General features: G+C 29.6%; 1 protein-coding gene across 1 annotated transcript; it reads right to left on the bottom strand.

The window, feature by feature from the left end:
* Positions 1–3129: 3129 nt before the first annotated feature.
* LOC108558636 (forkhead box protein O-like) lies at positions 3130–4514 on the bottom strand. The gene has a single exon (XM_017915619.1). The coding sequence runs from the start codon at positions 3679–3681 to the stop codon at positions 3139–3141; it is 543 nt and encodes a 180-aa protein (XP_017771108.1). The 5' UTR covers positions 3682–4514; the 3' UTR covers positions 3130–3138.
* Positions 4515–15686: the final 11172 nt, after the last annotated feature.

Here is a 15686-nt window from a genome sequence, read left to right as displayed (position 1 = left end):
GTAGCTAAAATTTTAAGTACTGAAGGACAAAATTTTGTGATGACTTTAGTAATCTATACATTTGAAGTATCAATTTGTGTAGCTAAAATTGTAAAGTACTGAAGGACAAAAACAAATTGATACTTCAAATGTATAGAATACTGAAGTCATCACCAAATTTTGTCCTTCAGTACTTAACAATTTTAGCTACACAAATTGATACATCAAATGTATAGATTACTAAAGTCATCACCAAATTTTGTCCTCCAGTACTTAACAATTTTAGCTACACAAATTGATGTATAGATCACCAAATTTTGTCCTTCAGTACTTTACAATTTTAGCTACACAAATTGATACTGAAGTCATCACCAAATTTTGTCCTTCAGTACTTAACAATTTTAGCTACACAAATTGATACATCAAATGTATAGATTACTGAAGTCATCACCAAATTTTGTCCTCCAGTACTTAACAATTTTTGCTATTCAAATTGATATTTAAAATGAACAGATTACTGAAGTCATCACCAAATTTTGTACTTCAGTACTTAACAATTTTTGCTACACAAATTAATACAAGACACGAATGTCTGCTACTAATTTTCTTGGAACTTAAACGGAAGAAATCTTCATTTATTAATTTTCAATTGATTTAAATTAATTACCACATTACGATTTCTCAATTTACGAATTCTCAACTTACAAACAACATAAAATACCTCCAATAAATAAGAAAAAATCAAAATCTAAACCAAAAATTAATTAAATTTATAAAAAAAATAAGAATTTGATTGGAACATTTGAGAGGAATTTCCTGCCTCGAATAAATATATTGAGATATGGTGACGAAACCGCTATTACTCCATTAATTGCGTAACGCCGCGCTCGGAATTCTTCTATTTTTAAAGACCAGAGTTCCTTCAGATCTCTCACCTTCACAAACTCACAAAAAAAACGTACACAAAACATATAATCGCCATTAATTAGCGCCACGAAAAAAAAACCTGCCATTAATTAAAGCCAACCTTAGTTTTTTTTTAAGATAAAATCTTTATAATTTAAATATCATTGAAACGAATCAACATCTACTGCATTTTATATTCCAAACTGCACTTTCTTTTTGTTGCAACTATCGATATTATAGTGAATGTGAACGAGTGACAAAAATTGGTAATTCAATATCGAGAATGAATGCATCATTGGAATTGAGTGTAATTTAAGTATACACAGTGTAATAATAGAATGAAACATATTAATTAAATTAAATTTGATCTCTTCACGTAAGTTTATTAATTCGATACGATGAGTAAACGGAATTGAACTAGCGCCAAAAAAAATACGTACATACACACACATATAGAGTCTAGCCTCCTCTATAGTCTAAATAAATATAAACACAACTTGAACGCAGTTTGTGTTTTTTTTTTCTCTCTCTTAACCTTCAACGAGGATTTGCGCTAATCCTAAGTAGATTACACGTCTCGGTTCGGGTTTAAAGTATTCTTAGATACTTTTCTATGTGGTGAATAGTACTCATTATAACAACCAAAAGGCTTTATTCTTTTTGTATCAAATTTCATCGAGTATTTCTATAAACCATTTAAAAATATAAATATATATTTAATGCAACAAAAAACATTTAACATACCAGTTAAAAATAGCAGTAAAATACATTTATTATACTAAAAAACTGTTAAAATACAGTAGTATTAGAAAAATATGATGTAAATATAGAAGGTAATTGAACTTTGTAAGAAAACCATGATTTATTTACTACGGTGATTTCTAGACCTTGACGTTGATTTTTTTTTCGTTTTGTTTGTAAACACAAGAGATTGACAAAAACAACAACTGTTTGAGCTAAGTACTTTCTTGTTGTTTACCATTATTCGCAAACATTCGACTATACGTTTTTTTTAGTTAAAGAAATTGGGCAATGAAAAGATACACAACAGTTTCGAATAATTTATGTTTCGTATGATATCACCAAATCCTTCAGCTGAAGGATGCCCATATATTTTAATTTATAAGAAAAAGCATTGATCGAATGACATATATCCAATAAAATTAGGTTAAACTCTCATTCGCAAGAATGTGATAGTTTGTTTATATTATATCAGAGTTATAGGAATTGCTTTTAATTTGCGTCATTTAGATAGTTAACTTTGTATATATTAATCTTGTTGTTAGTGCAACAACAACAAAAAAAACAACTTTCGAATTATCACTATATTCAATAAAGATCTACGTCTCAATTGAAAACGGTAAACATAGATGCAAATCAAGGTAACACTGTTGAAACTATTATTTTATTTGTAATTTGTAGACTAGACTAAACAAAACATTCGGTATTTCATTCAGTAAGAACATTTTGAGCGGATGACTCACCGATATTCGATGACTAAACAAACAAAAAATCACAAGATTTTGTGTATTTATACACATTTTGTAAATGAAATATATTCTCTTATTTATATTACATTTATATATATATTAAAAAAAAAGTTTATCGCTTGTTTGCTTTATACTAAATAGCATTTCAGCAGTCAATTACAATATCTGATTTATGGCAGTAAAATATTTACTTGAAGCTATAAAGTAGGCAGAAAACTTTGATCAGAAAAAGAATCTTTCTACAAGTTAACTAACACATGATTATTAAACTTGATTGAAGTTATTTATTAAAAAAAAATTAATCAAATGTTAATATTAATTTAAAAAAAAAAACTTTTATTATTCAATATAAAATTATTCATTTACAAATTACAGTGTTTCTTTTGGGTAAAATAATGGATTTTGGTAATACAAATATTTAAATTTTCTATACATCTTTTAAAATATATTGGTTTAAGTAAAAAGTCAAATTAATAGAGAACATCTTATGACTGAGTTTTAGAGGTTTTAGAAATTCAATGCTTTTTTTGGTGTTATAATATCAAATTTTGTAATCATCTTTTAAATATATTGCAAATGCAAACAACTTTTAAAAGACCACAAAACGTTATATCATGTTTTAATTTATTTTTTTCAATAGTAATCATTCAGTTTAAATGGAAATGCTTTCAATTTTATATTATTAATTATATTGCTTTTAGTAGCAAGTTTGGATGATATTTTCTTGTTGAGAAGTAACATTTCATGATGGTAGTATGATTTTCTAATAGAAATATTGCAATAGTTGTTGGATTTGTTGGGATGTTGGTGAATGGGTAGGAATGAAGGAAGAAATGAATGAACACGCGTCGAATGGTTTCTGAATGAATGATGTTACCTTCCAGCCGGCGGAGCTGTTGCTGTCCCCCTTGTCCTTGAAGTAGGGCACGTTCTGCACCATCCACTCGTAGATCTGCGAGAGTGTGAGCCTCTTGTCCGGCGAAGAGGTGATGGCCTGTGTGATCAGGTCGGCGTAGCTGAGGTTGCCCCAGGCGTTGCGACGACTCGAGTTCTTTTTGGTGGGCACGACGGTGGTGGGCGTCGGGACGGGCAATCCGGCACACTTGTTGCCCGCCTCGTCGCCCGGCTCCACGTAGTTATCGGGCCTAGGAAGCGGCCACGTGTTCGAGCGGGCGCGAGTCTGAGGCTCGAACCCGTCCAGCTCGGACAGCGGCTCCATAATGTTCATCTTATGCACCACCGACCACGGCGGAGATGACGAGGTTGTCGTCGTCGAAGACGTCGGCGCACCGTACCTCGCGTCCATATAAACAAATATATTGAATCAAGCGCGGCACAACCGAACCAACGGCAACAACATCAACGAACAACAACAACAAAAACAAAACGATGCCTCCTCTTCGATGATCACCGGTGTTCCGCAAATTGTACAATCCGTGTGCGGAACTAAAACAACAACAATAGTAACAACGTCGACGAAATCACACGTTCACTCCGATCAACAATATCCCAAGTGCAAGTCAGATGAGGTGTCCAGTAGTACTACTACCAGAACGAACCACGGCGCGGCTACTACTACAAACGCTACACCACCTCCTCCTTCGAGTCGTCTCGGTGTGTGTATGTACGTATATACGTATTATACAATCGGTAGTGTAGACTTGATCAGCTAAATATATTCTCCGCGGCGCAATTTCCACAGATTCACTTACGTACACCGAACATGGGAGGATGCGACGCACGCGAAATTCTCAACTGCTGCTCTGTATCAACTGCGACGACGACGATGATAACAACAACAACAATAATATTATTATTATTAACAGCGGCTCTTCAATTAGCTCAGCGATCTATTGTTTCTCTCTAGGTGTCTCGATGGCGGCAACTTTTGCGCTACTGCTGATCTTATTTTGTTGTCTTTCCGTTCTGTTTCGTTTGGGAAGGCGCGAAGGTTCAACAAGTCATCGGCGATGTGTTCGGTTTGCTGCGTCAGTGATAAGGCTGCAGAAAGTTCAGAGTGTTGTTGCGCATTTAAACGAGACCGGTACTCTCTGCATGCAGTAACAACAACAAGAACGGTAGGAAATCAAGAGTAATAACAACAACAAACAACAACAACAACGGGAAGAAAAACAAATGAAAACAACAATAATAAACTGCGTGCGTCTCTCTCTCTTTCACTCACTCTACGAACTTTTTGTTTTCTTTTCCTTTCTTTCTTTCTTTTTTTTCGTGGAGACTTATTTAATCACACGCACAATCACCACGGCGACGGCGGCCAAAGTCATCATCCTCGAGGTCGGACCCGAAGCGGGCGCGCGTAACGTTGCGAAGAGGTTGGCGCTCAGTTATACTGATGATCACTAGGTATCACACTCGACGAACAGCACACACTATCTCTCGCTCACTGCTGCACTCTGCCAGAATGTTGTATAACTCTATCTCTCTCTCTATATATATCTATATGTATGTATCTATCTGCCTCTCGTCCTCTCTCTGTGTGTTACCGCGGAGTTTACACACGGCGTGTGTGCATGGGTCTGACTATTTCGCAGTCGGAGAGATCGGGCCCGTCGCGCCGCGCCGCACTCCGGAGGACGGACCCGTTTACGCGCATGCGCACCTCTTGGCGCCACGCACGCACACTTACAATATTGTGTAATTATCATACACGCACCTCGCACACGTGACACTCCGTAATTACGCAATTATAATGCATTCATTTCTAACCACGCACACACACACACTCGGACAACTGTCACTGTGACAGGCAGACGCAGGACACTAGTATTTCCACCCTGTGTATACGCAAGCACCCACGCACACTTTTCCATTTATCCAGTTATTTACTAACTATCAAATCTACACGTTAATTTCTATACACACATCAAATGCAATTAGTTGTAACGAGACCTACTGTGCTTTTGGTTGCATGCCTTTCATTCATCATTTCACTTCAAAATCATCCATTATTTGCAGATCTTTAATCACATAATAATCACTTATTATATTCAAAGTTTAAACAATAGCACAATTAATTGCATTTTTGTTTATTAGTTTTCCTTCTTGGTAGTATTGGAATGTTTGATTCGTATTAGTTAAGAAATCTCAAATTATAGAAATCTCATTAATTGTAATCAAGTCCTCACTTAAACTAAGTTATGTACATTGTGTGAACTAGATATTATTAAATATTACTAAATATTACTAAATATTACTAAATATTACTAAATATTACTAAATATTACTAAATATTACTAAATATTACTAAATATTACTAATATGTATCTAAATGTTACAGACATCTAAAAATTATATCTTTCAGTTAAAAAAGACATTGACAACAACTAAAATTAATTTACAAATTATAGTAGGAAAAAGTGTTACTATTGTAATAACAAATATTAATATAAATTTATTGATTCAATTAAGTAATAGTTGATATATTTAGTCATAAATATATATTACATTCATAAATACATATCAACACAATAATAGTCATATAATAGAAGTTATGTATATTTATATGTAGTAATGAACATAATTTTAGCATAAAAATATACATATTTTTATTGTTGTTTACTTTATAAAATGTTTACATAAATTACTTACTTGTTCCAATTTCTATTTAAATTTTGAGTAATTAAAGTATAAATACAGTTCCTGGTAGAAACGTGTAAATCGAAATTGTAACTTGTTCAATGTAAAACCGTGAAAATCTAAAAGTATGCAAAAAAAACGCATACTTTAGTTATTTGTTAATTATGATTTTTGTTCAATTTTTTAAGGTACAAAAATCAAACAAAACAATTAAATGCAAACAGAATGTTCTACTTGATCAGAGCCAGTTCATTTTCAACATTTTTTTCTATCGTGTAAAAGCGAAAACGTGTAAATAAAGTATCGTGTAAAACGAGCGATAGGTTCCTGATAGAAACGTATAAATCGAAATTGTAACTTTTTCAATGTAAAACCGTGTAAATCCAAATGTATGCAAAAAAAAACACATACTTTAGTTATTTGTTAATTATGATTTTTGTTCAATTTTTTAAGGTACAAAAATCAAACAAAACAATTAAATGCAAACAGAATGTTCTACTTGATTCCAGTTCATTTTCAACATTTTTTTTATCGTGTAATAGCGAAAACGTGTAAATAAAGTATCGTGTAAAATGAGCGATAGGTTTCTGGTAGAAATGTGTAAATCGAAATTATAATTTTTTCAATGTAAAACCGTCAGAATCTAAAAGTATGCAAAAAAACGCATACTTTAGTTATTTGTTAATTATGATTTTTGTTCAATTTTTTAAGGTACAAAAATCAAACAAAAATATTAAAGGCAAACAGAATGTTCTACTTGATCATAGCCAGTTCATTTTCAACATTTTTTTATCGTGTAAAAGCGAAAACGTGTAAATAAAGTATCGTGTAAAACGAGCGATAGATTTCTGATAGAAATGTGTAAATCGAAATTGTAACTTTTTCAATGTAAAACCGTGTAAATCTAAAAGTATGCAAAAAAAACACATACTTTAGTTATTTGTTAATTATGATTATTGTTCAATTTTTTAAGGTACAAAAATCAAACAAAACAATTAAAGGTAAAGAGAATGTTGTACCTAATCATATCCAGTATATTTTCAACATGTTTTTATCATGTAAAAGCGAAAACGTGTAAATAAAGTATCGTGTAAAACGAACGATAGGTTCCTGATAGAAACGTGTACATCGAAATTGTAACTTTTTCAATGTAAAACCGTGAAAATCTAAAAGTATGAAAAAAAAACGCGTAATTTAGTTATTTGTTAATTATGATTTTTGTTCATTTTTTTAAGGTACAAAAATCGAACAAAACAATTAAATGCAAACAAAATGTTCTACTTGATCAAAGCCAGTTTATTTTCAACATTTTTTTTATAGTGTAAAAGCGAAAACGTGTAAATAAAGTATCGTGTAAAACGAGCGATAGATTCCTGATAGAAACGTGTAAATCGAAATTGTGACTTTTTCAATGTAAAACCGTGTAATTCTAAAAGTATGCAAAAAATTGTATATACTTTAGTTATATGTTAATTATGATTTTTGTTCAATTTCAATCAAACAAAATATTAAAGGCAAACAGAATGCTACTTAATCATACCCAGTTCATTTTCAACATTTTTTTTATCGTGTAAAAGCGAAAACGTGTAAATAAAGTATCGTGTAAAATGAGCGATAGGTGTATAACATATAATAAGATGAAAATTTTAAAAGAAATATAATTTCTTAAATTAAATTGTAAGAAATAACTTCTGTTTTTTTTTGTGTTAAATAAGTATATTTGGAGATATATGAATGGTTCGAAAGTGTTGCGTAATCGGTCTTCATAAATATTGAAATATCCATTTATATGAGTTACACTTTTTAATGAGGTGGAAATCCGTCAGCCTAGTTACAGCACGTGGAATTAAGTAGCATCTATCAACTATTTCTAGTTCGATGAGTAGTGGTAGTAGTAGTAGTAGCAGTTCGGAATCTTTTCATACCGATTCATCTATGACATCGAGTGAAACTGGGCCGTATCATCAATCCATCCTCCAATCCAAATATAACAACTTCCTTGTATTCGAAATATAAACGCTGTTTTGTTTTCAGGAAACATTTCGATGATAATAACACTTTCGAAAACGTCTACAATAACATTTTTAAGTTATTCCGGAGCGTAGTGACTTTTAAATTGTTATTAATAATAAATAATAACAATTAATAATCTAATTGTATTTGAGATTATTTCATAATGTTACGGTTTATTATGGATAATTCAACAAAATCAAATAAATTCATAATAATTTATTGTTATTAATAATAAAAGTGTAGCACAAGTTGACTACGCTCCGAAATAATTTAAAAATGTTATTGTAAAAATTTTCGATATAGTCGGGATTATGGTTGTCAAGATTCTGATACAGTCGAGATTATGATTGTAGATATTTTGATATAGTCGGGATTTCGAACGTCGAGATTTCAATAGTTTGTCTTTCGGTTATCGGGTTTGGGATATAAAAAGATTACTTTTTTAATTATTCATAAATAACATCATAAAATGTATTTATCATTGATGTTTTACAATAACATTGGAAACTGTAAGTTTTAAAATAAATCTGATTATCAAGAATATGCATACATTTTCTACTGACTAAACAAATATTGAATTTGTTATCGATTTACTAATAAACATCACGAAATTCATTTATCATTGGCATTATTAAAACTCTCACTAATATTCCGGATGTCATAATATTTGCTTGCTTAAAAGCAATCATATTTTATGTATCTGAGGAAACACAAACTACGAATTTGTCGGACAGACATCATCCGTACATTAATTTTATTGAATCGCATAATTTGAAACAAAATAAAAACCCATTTTTATTTGTAAACTTTTGATATGTACATAACAATGAAAAAAAATACGGAATACAAACATTTTAATTTCATATATTTTTGTTAGTTTCGACGCTATTTGCGTAAATATTTGATTATATAAATGTGTTTTTACAACTATTTGAATAGTTGTGATTAAATTGTATGTAATTTTTGTGAAATATGATTTTTTTTTATTTCCTATAATTTCATTCACAATCTGTTTATCAATGTGAACATTGAGTAAATTTAAGATCGCGGTTGACATTAGGTAATTAGGTAATCTTTCCCGGTGGATAGTTACCCGACGCTTGGAATCCTGACTATGTCAAAATCCCGACTACCATAATCCCGACAATCAAAATCCCTACTATCTCGAAATCCCGACTACCATAAAAATGTTATTGTAGAAATTTATAATAATTAAAGACACAGTCGGGATTTTGATATAGTATAGTAATACAAACACAAAATATTCAAATTTATCAAAAAAAAAATGTAGAAATTTTGAAAAATTATTTTTTTTTTAAATATTTAAGTCTATTGAATAATTCCGTTTCTAATAAACAAAACTTGTATAATAGAAACAAAAATGTATAAGCATAATGTTGTTTTGTTGTAAAATTTTGCGTTTCTTTATTTATGTAGGAAATTATGATATATTTTAGTTTGCATATGTTGGAACACGTAGGATATCTTATAGTATTCTGATAAGTGGAAATTTGACTCCAAGGTGTAATTAATTCCGTGTGCAAAGGTCAGCTCGAAAATTCTATGGGAATTTTCTTGTTAGTGAAAAAAAAAATGAGCAAAAATTTATATAATTCAAAACAGATAAAGAAATAATACATCCACAGTTTCTTTCTGTAAAGAAAAATAGACAATTACAAAAGACAACAAAAAAAAAATAATAAAAGTGATAATTTTTCAGTTTTGAATGAGAATAATTATTAAAGTTACCTTGAACTTGAATATAAATAGCAAAGTTTTTTTTGTAACAATTACTTATATAGTTAAACGAAAGAATAATTGCAATAATTACAAAGGTGATTAAGTTGATATCGTGTACTTTTATCATTTGCTTTTCAAATCGAAGCTGCGATTAATTCGTCAGCCTTATTTGAACGTTGTAGCTATGTTTCTGATAATAATAGGCCTTCGGATAGACAAAAAGGAGCAAAGGAAGAAAAAAAAACGAATATATCTATAATCACCGAGTTTGTTAAATGTGTCGTGGTGGATCGATTTTTGAGCCATTATTTCGATGAGGTTCCGCCCAGAAAATTGCTTCGAAGGGGTTGTCAAAAAATTAAACGATTAAAACGCTGACTAAATCAATATTGATTCACTAACAAAACAAAGTTTTCATGTAGTTTTCTAATATATTTTTTAATATTAACATTAAGAAAATATGTTATTAATAATAAATGTAATATTTTTGAAGAATCTATGAATTTAGTTGTATTTTTAATAGATTTGAATACTAACTTTGGATAGTCTCATTCAAGACTGATACATTCATTCCAACGCTTCTGTAACATTTCGATACCTTTCTTGCAGAACAATTTATCTTTGGCCTCAAAATACGGCTTTCACCCTTTGCTGTCCACTCAACTGTCGACCGATTTGACTCTGGTGTGTACTCGTGGATCCAGGTTTCATCCATTGTTACATACCGCATGAAAAAATCTTTGCTTGAACAGCTCCAAACAGCGTTCGGAATCATCAACTCGTTGTTTTTGGTTCACTTCGAGCTTAAACGCGGTATCTATTTCGAACAGAGCTTTCTCATGATCAAATGTTCATGCAAAAAGGCATTGTCTTCTGATATCTTCAGGGTGTCACACAACATCAATTTACGATAGGCCAAAACCATTTTATAGACTTTTTTATGTTTTCTGCATCAATTTCTGAATTTGGGCGACCACCATCATTTGTGTACGACCGACTTCAAAATCAGCAAACCACGTCTTTACCATTTGTCTTGACGGAGAAGAGTCCCCATAACACTTATCAAGCCATTGATTTGCTTGTACCGTATTTTTTCCCATCAAAAAGCAATGTTTTATCAAATTTTATCATTGTTTTGAAAAATATAAAAGTAGCGTCACTAAAACCACTGTAAATTATGAACCAGACCTCAGATTGCCATGAAATTTTGACAGGCGTCATCTGAAGGTTGGTACTTTCTAAAAATCATTTGTCTATAAAGTCGTCATCTTACGAAATTATTGAGTTAGGTGTTAAAATGTAACATTCTAAAAAAATCTTTTAATCAAAAATGAATTTTCATGTATTTTTTAATACAAACTTTCGATAGAAACATTAAAAATCATGGTTTCTTAAATGATTTTTAAAAAGTATTAAATTTTATGAATGTTGTTTTTAATAATATTTTTCAAAACCAATTTTGGATAGAAATTTTAAAAAAATATATTTTGAATATAAAATGTGGCATATTTTAAAAAAAACATTTAAGAAACCATGAATTTGTATGCATTTTTTTTTAATATATTTTTTTAAAAACTAACTAAATTATGAATTTTTGTGTATTTTTTTAAATCCTAAATTTTCATGTATTTTTGTTATATCTTTCTACACTAACTTGTGGTAGAAATATATAAAAATATGTATTTTCAATAATAAATGTAATATTTTACAATGAATAAATAAACTATGAATTTGTATGTATTTTTAATACAAACTTTCGATAAAAACATTAAAAATCTATAAAAAATCATGGAATTTTTTAAAATTATTTTTTAAAAAATATTACATTTTTTGTATTTCAATGTTGCTTTCAATATTAAATGTAATATTTTACAAATATCAATCAATAAATTTTAAATTGTTATAGATTTCTTAATAGATTATAACAAAATATTATTTTTGAGTAATAAAACTAAGCAAATTAATGTACAACAATTGTTTCAAACAATTAATTTTAACAAATAAAAATGAATAAATTACCAAAAAAAAAACAAAGATGTTAAATAGTGATGATTCACAAACAAAGAATCTTTAATGTGAAAACGCATGGAAAAGCTCGCATGATGCAAGTCAAGGAAATATTATGCGATTGCAAATAAATTCCAAATGCAAAGGGAAAAAAAACGACGAGAAAATGTACCATATCCATTATACGATAATTGTATTGTAATTTATTAAGTGTTTGTCATTTAATTTATAAACGAGCATTATTTTATGCAAAAAATGCCTGTTATCACCTGAGCCTTGAAATTTGAATAAATAAATGAAACGAGCGCGCGGCATGTCCTTTAGAATTAAGTTTCTTAAGTATAAAATCGAATGGTTTAAACTACTTCACCAATTAACAAGATTCCAGAAATTCCGCAATTGCAAAGATTAGATTTAAAAAACCAAACAAATCAAGATACAGAAAATTTCAAAGAAAAATTAAACAAAAACGAAACTGGATTCGAAAGACAATTGAATTCGGTAACGTTTCAAATGTTAAGGTTGGAATAAATAATACGGTGCATTGCAAAACGTTTAAACGTTCGTTACTTTTTTTTTATTTGTATTTATCGGAATTCCTCCACGGATTTCGGAAAGTCTACGTTGGCGTCTCGGATATTTATTTATGTTATGCAGATTCGTGGATCGGCGATGATGAAAAAAAAAGAAACTGCAACTGGCGGAATTAGTGATTGATAATTGGAAGTCAACAGCCGAAGATTTGCATATTTTCTATGAATACATCTAAGTAATGGGATGCAATCTGCATGTGAGACGACACTTGCTTCCAATTACGTTAAGGCCATTCATCGTTGATCCCCGATTTCGCTTCATACTTTTCATATTCGTTTATATAAAAAAAAAAAGATTCCTTTCCGTATCGTGCGTTCCGTGACCCGTCTGCCATTAACGCTAATTAATCACAGTCTACGAATGATTATTGTCCTAAAGAGATAAATGTGAAACAGAAATTTCATCCTTTCACCTCTTAAACAACTCAATTTCTAATCAATCTTATCTTTATTCCACTTTTTTTTTCGTACATATTTTTCTTTAAATAAATTCGTGTTATATCGCGTTTTTTTTTTGGGTCGACCGTTCTTAATTTAAAATTTAATTGGATGGGTCAGGATTCTTTGTTTTCGTTCTCAATGCCAAGCGCGAAATAAACAAATAAATGCATATATAAAAGAAGTGAGATTTATATATGTGAGTGAGCGGACGAATTTTAATTTATAATTTTTCGTCGTCAGCAAATTTGATGCATCGTTGTTCGTATTTAACACTCTTGTATTTTCATCTAGACATTTCCTCAATTAAGATTACTGTAATACAATTAGACACGACTAAAACAAACAATGTAATAATAACAAGGTTGTGGTAAAAGTCAACGAAGTACATCTGACGTTAATTGCATTCTTGTATTTATTATTAAATATATAATTAAAATTATTCTTTTAGTTTACATCAATTACTATTTTCTAATAGTTTTGAATTGAGTCATATAATTATTAGCTCGTTTTATTGATAATTGCTTCGTTGCTTAAGAACGGCGGAATTTATATATTTTCTTGTATTGAGATTAATTATTATCGATTTTTACCAATTAAAATTTAAAAAAAAAAAATAAATCTTGTTATTTTTATATTTCCTAAATGTTTAATATTTTAAAAGTCTCAATTTTGTTACCAAATTAAAAAAAAAGATTAAAAAAATTAAGTTACCAAATTAAGACATTTTTATTACCAATTTAAAATATTGCCAAAATCGAGACATTTTTGTTACTAAGATTTTGTTTGAAAAAGAGATTCGGAATTTTAAAGAAAATTGTACAGAAAGATATGTTCTTGTTATTTTTACATTTTCTAAGTGGCTAATTTTATAAAACTTTCATTTTTAATTACCAAATTAAAAAAAAAAGATTCAAAAATTGAAATTGTTACCAAATTTAAGACGTTTTTGTTTCCAATTGGAAATATCGCGAAAATCGAGACATTTTTGTTACCAATTGAAATATATTCATAAGTTAATAAGTTTTTGTTTAAAAAAATGTAAATATCAATTGATTTTTACCTATTAACACATTTTTTTTTATTTGAAATTATTGTGCAGAATTAAAAAAAATTGTATAGAAATTGTTATTTTTATATGTTCCATGTGTTTAATTTTCTAAAAGTCTCATAATTAGTTACAAAATTTAAAAAAAAGATTGAAAAATGAATTTGTTACCAAAACAAGACATTTTTGTTACTAATTGAAATATATACATATGTTAATAAGAATTTGTTTTAAAAGTTCGAAAATTCAGTTTTTCTTTAAAAAAATTGAAAATTCAATAATTTTTTGTTAGATTTATTATTATCAATTGATTTTTACCTATTAAAACTTTTTTTTTTTAATTTGAAATTTTTGTGCAATATTTAAAAAAAAATGTATAGAAATTCTTATTTTTATATGTTCTATGTGTTTAATATTCTAAAAGTCTTATAATTAGTTACAAAATAAAAAAAAAGATTGAAAAATGAATTTGTTACAAGACATTTTTGTTACTAATTGAAATATATACATATGTTAATAAGAATTTGTTTTAAAAGTTCGAAAATTCAATAAATTTTTGTTACTAATTAAAATATTTTCTATAATTGGAACATTTGTGTTTACATATTTTTCTTACTAAATAGATCGATTACTTCGTAAAATTGTTTATTTCTCTTACTAAATGAAAGAATTGCCAAAAATGAGATATTTTTGTTAGAAAGTTAACTCTTTTCCGCAAATTATTTTATTTTTGGTATAAAATATAATATTTTGTAAAACTTTCATTACAAATGATTAAAATTAGTAAAATTTGTAAAGGGTGTCCCAAAATTAACGCAAGATTTGAATTTACCGCCATTTGTGCAGTAAACTGTTGGCAACCCCAAAAAAAAACAATTTGACACTTTACTGTACTAATGGCGGCAAATTCGAATATTGCTTTAATTTTGGGACACCCTTTACAACTCAAATACATAAAAATCTTATACCTTCAAATTGTAAATGAATGTCATATAATCAAAATGTATTTATTATTATAACATTCAGTGGAAGAAGTTTTATCAACAACGAGCGTTTGCGGTCAGACCGCAAATCCAAAATGTCTTTTATATCATTTCCTTCGTTATCTTATTGAACCGCAGTGGCGAAAAATGGAAAAATCTCACGAAATGTCTTCGCCATATTGACGCATTTATCTTTTGTTATCTTCCTGTTTTGCGGCCGTACTACAACACCGCATATTACAAATTATATATATATATATTTCTATCGTATCACACGAAACCGCCAAACTAATCTTTTCAAGTGTTATCATCGTAATATTACATATTATATTTTTTCGTATGCAAATTGCGTTTGAACATTGGCGTAGCCTACCATGATCCTTCCTCCCTTGTTATGCTCAGCTTACTTGTCCACTGTTTACTACAAAAACCTATGTCTCATTAAGTTTGTCGTGGGCCCTTCTACCAGTTAAGTAGATCATGACGAGATTCACAGTATGTTTGAGACACGACGTATCACAGCCGATTTGATCGTTTATACCAAACTTATTGGGCTATAAAATGAGTGAGTTTCGAACACAAGATAAGAGAGTAATAAAAACTTAGTTGCAGCTGCAAATCACATCGCCAAATGCCAAACGAAAGATTTGAGCGTTTGATAAAAAAAGCATAAAAATTGTTTTAAAAATCGCCTTATTTGGGTGTTACCATGAATCACCTGCGAACGTTTAAACAATCCTTATTTGGGCATGAAAGTGCGTTTGGCACACTTGATAAAAAAAGCATAAAAATTGTTTTAAAATCGCCTTATTTGGGTGTTACCATGAATCACCTGCGAACGTTTAAACAATCCTTATTTGGGCATGAAAAGTGCGTTTGGCACACTTGA

This window comes from Nicrophorus vespilloides, unplaced genomic scaffold (genome assembly GCF_001412225.1).
Source record: "Nicrophorus vespilloides isolate i.1.1-1 unplaced genomic scaffold, Nicve_v1.0, whole genome shotgun sequence".
Lineage (NCBI taxonomy): Eukaryota > Metazoa > Arthropoda > Insecta > Coleoptera > Silphidae > Nicrophorus > Nicrophorus vespilloides.
This window is presented reverse-complemented; position numbering and strand designations above follow the sequence as displayed.

Coding starts and splice junctions, on each gene's coding strand:
- LOC108558636 (XM_017915619.1), bottom strand. CDS start 3,681: ATGGACGCGAGGTACGGTGCGCCGACGTCTTCGACGACGACAACCTCG.